The 6,839-nt window shown below is 41.3% G+C and overlaps 1 protein-coding gene across 1 annotated transcript in view; it reads left to right on the forward strand.

Moving 5' to 3' along the window:
* LOC136856009 (ionotropic receptor 21a-like) overlaps positions 1 to 6,401 on the forward strand; it is a 6,961-nt gene extending 560 nt beyond the window's left edge. The window contains exons 2-7 of the mRNA XM_067133561.1: positions 735 to 1,211; positions 2,236 to 2,365; positions 2,577 to 2,757; positions 3,510 to 3,697; positions 3,878 to 4,343; positions 6,240 to 6,401. Coding sequence (XP_066989662.1) covers positions 735 to 1,211; positions 2,236 to 2,365; positions 2,577 to 2,757; positions 3,510 to 3,697; positions 3,878 to 4,343; positions 6,240 to 6,401 — 1,604 coding nt within the window. The remainder of the gene's footprint in view (positions 1 to 734; positions 1,212 to 2,235; positions 2,366 to 2,576; positions 2,758 to 3,509; positions 3,698 to 3,877; positions 4,344 to 6,239) is intronic.
* The last annotated feature ends 438 nt before the right edge of the window (positions 6,402 to 6,839 follow it).

The raw sequence follows: 6,839 nt of genomic DNA on the forward strand, positions 1-6,839 counted from the left end.
GAATGGTCTCTATCTTGAGTTTGTCCCTTTGGAATGATTTCTATCTTGAGTTTGTCCCTTTGGAATGGTCTCTATCTTGAGTTTGTCCCTTTGGAATGGTCTCTATCTTGAGTTTGTCCCTTTGGAATGGTCTTCTATCTTGAGTTTGTCCCTTTGGAAATGGTTTGTCCCTTTGGAATGGTCTTTATCTTGAGTTTGTCCCTTTGGAATGGTCTCTATCTTGAGTTTGTCCTTTGGAATGGTCTCTATCTTGAGTTTGTCCCTTTGGAATGATTTCTATCTTGAGTTTGTCCTTTGGAATGGTCTATCTTGAGTTTGTCCCTTTGGAATGGTCTCTATCTTGAGTTTGTCCCTTTGGAATGGTCTTCTAGCTTGAGTTTGTCCCTTTGGAATGGTCTTCTAGCTTGAGTTTGTCCCTTTGGAATGGTCTTTATCTTGAGTTTGTCCCTTTGGAATGGTCTCTATCTTGAGTTTGTCCCTTTGGAATGGTCTTCTAGCTTGAGTTTGTCCCTTTGGAATGGTCTTCTTGCTTGGGTTTGATGTAACAATTGCCTCCTGAAGGATGGCAATTTATTAGACTCAGGAAAACTAGCAGTATCAAACAATACAACAATGTTAGTTTTATGTGGTATACAGTCCTATATTACTTCAGTCACTTTTAACAAAGTGTTTTATCAATTATATCTATTACATTTTAAATGGTCCGCTTATATAGTTCTCCTGCTCTCCAACAGGTGTTTTAGTTGCTGTGGCACACTCCAACTTCTGGTGGCCCTTATGGAAACCTTTGAGCAACTGGTTTCCGCTAGCCATAGTGCTACTGATGCTGACTAAATCCTGCGCCGTTCAGGACATCCTTGAGGAAGCCCCTCTGTTACAAAAATCCTCGTCAGTTGTGGTCTTCTGCCCTTTTATCCCGAAGGGCTCCCAACAGAAGATATCCTTCAAGGTCTTCACCTGGAAGCCCTACGTCTCTGGGCACCAGTTGGAAAGCCTGGGTGTCTGGGATCGGTCGTCTTTCCCCTCCTGGAACAGCCTCTTCGTCGATCGATTCCAGGACTTTTCCAGGAAAACCTTCACCATATCCTACAGTCACACGGATGAGCCGGTGCTTTACAGAAATCCTGATGGGTCCCTAGACGGGACTAACTATAGGATTATGAAGGCGCTGTCTCATTGGCTTCATTTCGACATAAGCTATCAAGAACATGGTGCGTAGTGCTAGGCCTAGGTTATTCGAGTATATTTTCTTGCAGCCTTTAGGATCTTTATACAACTTGACACATTATTGACTCCAAATTCTCATCAGCACTGAAAAGCATTGTCTACTAAGTTAAGTGCACCATTCTTCAGCACAATGCCAAAAGTTGCCAAGAAATGTGCTCATATGACATCACTGTTAGTGACCTCCACTACTCACAGAAATGGCTATGTTTTCACCTTCAGAACAGAGTACAGGGGTATTTACAAACATGTACATCAGTTTAGCAGTTATTAAGGCTCAAACAAAACCACTTGTAGATATTTACAAAACATTTAAATAGCTATATTAGTTGTAGATGGGTTTATTGCCAAATGACAAAGTTTTAATTTATCCTGGGAGGAAATAAAACTGCCATCAGTGCTTGGGAGGTTAGCCCTTAGTCCTATCTTACCTAGACAGGCACATCACTCACGGATCCCTATTGCCAGTAATGGTTACCACTTTCTCAGAAGTGCAGCTAGTGACAGTGCCAGGTAAAAATCCATTTCTTTCTGGTTCACGCAGCAATGGGTTACACTGAGACCCATAAGCCACAGAAACATGACTAAAACAAATGAAAGCAGTTGCATGTGAGTGCTTTTGTACATGCCTTTGGAAACAGGGCACCTGAAATATTATAATTTTGTATGCACTGGTATATTGCCTTATTATATAATTATGGCATAAGAAAGGTTGTGAAATTAGTTCTGAATAATAAAGGGAATGTAATTTTATTCACTGAGGAAGTCAGTGAGATTTGACTTGTAATAAAAAGATAGTTTTGTATTTAGGTGCAAAAACTGACAGGGAAGAAAGATACTCAGTAGTGACTTACTCTTTAGAATGAAAAATGATTACAATAAATGGATTTCACCAAGGGCAAAACTACAAGGCTAAATATTCATCATGAAGTATGATGAAACTCCTCAAGCATTTTGGTCTTGTGTGCAGTCCTTTCTTTGCTAAATTCTTACTTGAATCTCAATTCACAGAGAACAACTCCTGGGAGGGAATGAGGGACATGGTACGCACTGGCAAGTCTGACGTGATGATCAATTACGTCACTCTCACTCTGGATAGAACTAGGGAATTTGATGTCTCCATCCCTTACCAAAGTGAAGGGTAAGTACACTCAGTTATTCATGTATCTATTAGTCTGTTTGCTTTGTTCCTTAAATTTATTTCCCTTCATGTACTTGTCAATCAAAAACTCTAATCTAGCTACTCATCTGCAGCTGCAGTTCAACTGTCAGTCCATCTAACTATCTGTCCTCATAAGCAAGTCACTCGTCCCCAGTCCTGTGACTCTTCCTCTTCTTTTTCTTCTTGGCAGCTTTGGCATGATCTTGAAGGTCCCCCCTCCCCTGCCTCTCTGGAGGAACGTCTACTATCCTTACTCCTGGGAAGTCTGGGCTTGCGTGGTCGTCTCCGTAGTGGCTTGCACGCTCTTCCTCCACATGCTCAGTTTTGATGAGGAGAGATCTTTGATGGCAAATGGAATGCTGATTGCTCAGGTGAGAATCGGTATCCTTGCAGGTAGCATGGAAAGTGGTACTGATGGTTCAGAGTTGGACAGGAAGTGGTACCGAAGGTTCTGTGTAGCCCATAAAGTGGTACTGAAGGTTCTGGGCTGCATGGAAAGTGGTAATGAGGGTCCTAGGTAGCACAGAAAGTGGTGCTGAAGTTGCTGTGTAGCACAGTGTTACTGAGGGTTCTAGACAGCACAGAAAGTGGTATTTAAGGTTCTGGATAGCGTGGAAAGTAGTACTAAAGGTTCTGAGTTATACAGAAAGTGGTACTTAGGATTCTCTCTAGCACAGAAGGTGGTACTGAGGTTTCTGTGTAGCACAGAGGATGGCACTGAGGTTTCTGTGTAGCACAGAGGATGGTACTGGAGGTTCTTGGTAACATGCAAAGTGGAACTGAAGTTTTTTGAAGGTGGCACTGAGTCTGCCATCTCACCTGATTTTATTTTCAGAGCTTGTAATCTCATCTAATTTTTCCTTTCATCTCCTGCCATCTTGTCCAATGTTTTTCTTTCCAGAACCAGCCTTTTCAACCAATTTTTCTTATGCTGTCCCAACTGACATATTCTTTCCAAAGCCAACCATTTCATTCAACTTAAACTTTCCAGAGCCTGCCGTTTCATCCTATTTATCCTTTCCAGAGCCTGCCATTTCATCCTATTTATCATTTCCAGAGTCTGCCATTTCATTTGACTTATCCTTTTCAGAGACTGTCATTTCATCCACTTTGCCCTTTCCAGAGTCTGCTGTCCCACCCAATTCCGGAACACCCAGAAAATTGGCGTCAGAGGTGGTTCCTTTGTCTCTGGGACATGATGGCTTGGCTCCTCAATCTCTGTTACACCTGCAATCTCATCGCCTTCTTGACTGTCCCCGTCTACCCAACGGTGATCCAGACGGCGCAGGAACTGGCAGACAGTAGATATAGGTATGGCCATTTGTCTGTAAATTTTGGGATCATCCTCTTGCTTTCCTGATGCCTGTGTCTTATAATCTCCTGAGCCCTTGTGAGGCAGGTCAGTTCCTGTCTCCAGAGTCTTCACTTTTGTTCAGTCCACTGTTTATTGATTTATAGATTTATAATACATTTGTTTATATTTTGTGCCAGACTGTGCATGCTGGACTACGGGGAATTCGTGGACGAAGCTCTCCATGAATCCACACACGTAACACTCTCTGCCCTCGGACGCAAATTAGACATGGTCCCTATGCGGCCCGATCTAGAGCACTGGGGCCAGGAAGGCTGCGTCGAGAGGGTGCTGGCAAACACTCACGCCCACCTGGAGACTTACTACTTCGTCAACATCCTCTACCACAACATGGGGCACGGGGCCTCAATATACCCGCTGAAGGAGCAGATATACGTTGGCAACCTGGCGTTCCTCTTCAGGAAGTACACTCCCTGGAAGGGGAAGTTCAACAACGGCATGAGGAGGCTGATAGAGGCGGGGCTTGTGGCGAAGTTCTACAAGGACATCCTCAGCAACTATGAGAATAAGAAGGATAAAGTAAGTCTGGGTGGAGTGAGTCCTGGGCGCACAAACAGGAAGGGAGTCAGTCCAGGGGTTCCTAAGGTATAGCTGGTCTGTTGCTTCTTACACTAGGCTCTTGGGGTCTGCTGCAAGAAACATACTCTGTTGTGTTCCTTGGTCTCATTTTGGCCCACTACCAGTCTGCCAGTCACACCAGACTCCTAAGGCTTGTTGCAAACTTCAGGAAGACTCTGTTCTATAAAATGCAGAGTTATCCATACTTTTTTGGTGTACACCCATATTTTGCTGACCACATATATGATCAGAGATATTTCTCCATGAACTATAAGAGTAAAGTCAGCGTCATTTGAAATTTGGATAGTATTTATTCATTGAATTATGTTCAAGGAAGTTCAAAATAAGGTCAAAATAGCAGGTTGAAGTAATTGAGAGCCAAAATTTCTGTGCTTAGCCTTAAAAAATATTCACTAAGAAGAGTGCAATGGTGATATAGATTTGTTTGCACCATGCAAAACTTTGATAAATTTGCTTTTCCAGTGATAAATAGGTTACTGCTATATACACCAGTTATTGTTCAACAAAGGCTATTAATGACACTTCTAGTGAGCAATGGCTAATTTAAATAGCAATAAATCATATACCACTGGAAATGAAATATATCAAAGCTTTGCACAGTAGAAAAAATATACGTATACCTCTCTTACTTTACTATTGGTGACTATTTATAGACATTTTTTATTCTTGTTATCCTCAGCTGGTCTACTTGGATTCATATTTTTTTTAAAATTTGCTTTTCTGAACAAACTACAATAAATTAACAAGTAAAGAATGCGCCAAAGTCTTTTCGGGCGATTGAGTTTTCTGTACAACTGCTACAGCTTATAATCAAAGCCACTGAAAATAGATCTATCTTTCGGTGGCCTCGGTATAATGCCGTATGAGCCGCGGTCCATGAAACTTTAACCACAGCCCAGTGGTGGCCTATCCTATATCGTTGCCAGAAGCAAGACTATGGCTAACTTTAACCTTAAATGAGATAAAAACTACTGAGGAGGCTAGAGGGCTGCAATTTGGTAAGTTTGATGATTGGAGGGTGGATGATCAACATACCAATTTGCAGACCTCTAGCCTTAGTAGTTTTCAAGATCTGAGGGCGGACAGAAAAAAGTGCGGACGGACAGAAAAAGCCGGCTCAGCATTTTCTATTACAGAAAACTAAAACTACTCACCTTTAAAATGATATATAAATAAATATCACAGCATAAAAACTAACGTTACACAGACCGATCAAAGAAACGTATAAATAAGAATCATAAAAGAATGTATTAAATTTTGCCTCAAAGTTTAATGTACAGTAGCTGGGAAGGTGATTTGTCGTTGTTTTGCACTGTGTGAAAACAGTCACATATCTCTGGTAATTCCTTCTAAATACATTTTTCTTTTTACTGCGGAGTATAGAAATGTTTGTGTTCAGCTAAATTAAGTTAATATCTTCACCATCAACTTTTCTATATTTTTCTTTATATATATTTATATATCATTATTACCATTATATTTATACTAGATCTTCTTATTCTCATTTTATGACTTGAGAAGTGGTGTAAAGTAATTATGATAATAATTCTTATTGTATTTAATAAGGTTGACATAGGGATTCCTTGACAAAATCTCAGTAAAGAGATCTTTTATAAATACATTCCAAAATTGCTGGACAGATCGATTTTAAACTGCAAAGATAAAAAGAAAATAAGCAGATTAAAAACAAAACACAGGCCTATTGTTTTATACAATTCACTTTCTTAGCATATAATGTATATATCTTTTTTTAATACCATATCGTTCGGCTTTTATTCCTCCCTTTGTAAATTGACAATGGATTTGCGAGTCAGCCGAAACGTTAGAAAAATTCAAATAATTTTAATTATAAATTATAATTATCATAAATTATAATCATCATTTATCATTCCTCCACTTCAGGAGAGCATAACAGCACCCAAACTCCTGACGATAGCCCACCTCCAGGGACCCTTCATGCTCCTGCTGGTGGGTATGGCAGCGGGCACCCTCATCCTCCTGGGGGAGGTAGTCCTTGGCACCCACCGGGGGCGTAGTCCACCCTCCCAAGGGGATGGCCTCTAGTTTTATCCTCGAAGGTCAAGGGCAGAATCGGGTTCTTCAGGATGATTGGCTCCAGAGGGTGTCGTCAGGTATAAGGTGTCTGGGAGGTGGTGGTTATTTCTCTCTCTCTCTCTCTCATTCCTGCCTAGTTAACACTTTCTCTCTCACTCTCTTTTTCTCTCTCATTCCTTCCTAGTTAACAGATTCTCTCTCTCTCACTCTCTCTCTCATTCCTTCCTAGTTAACACATTCTCTCTCTCTCCCTCTCTCTCTCATTCCTGCCTAGTTAACAGGCCCTCTGTTTGTCTCTCTCTCTCTCTCATTCCGGCCTAGTTAACAGGCCCTCTCTCTCTCTCTCTCCCTCTCATTTCTGCCTAGTTAACAGGCCTCTCTCTCTCTCTCTCTCCCATTCCTGCTTCGTTAACAAATTCCTCTCTCTCTCTCTCTCCCATTCCTGCT

Source organism: Macrobrachium rosenbergii, chromosome 34, assembly GCF_040412425.1.
Source record: "Macrobrachium rosenbergii isolate ZJJX-2024 chromosome 34, ASM4041242v1, whole genome shotgun sequence".
Classification (NCBI taxonomy): Eukaryota; Metazoa; Arthropoda; class Malacostraca; order Decapoda; family Palaemonidae; genus Macrobrachium; species Macrobrachium rosenbergii.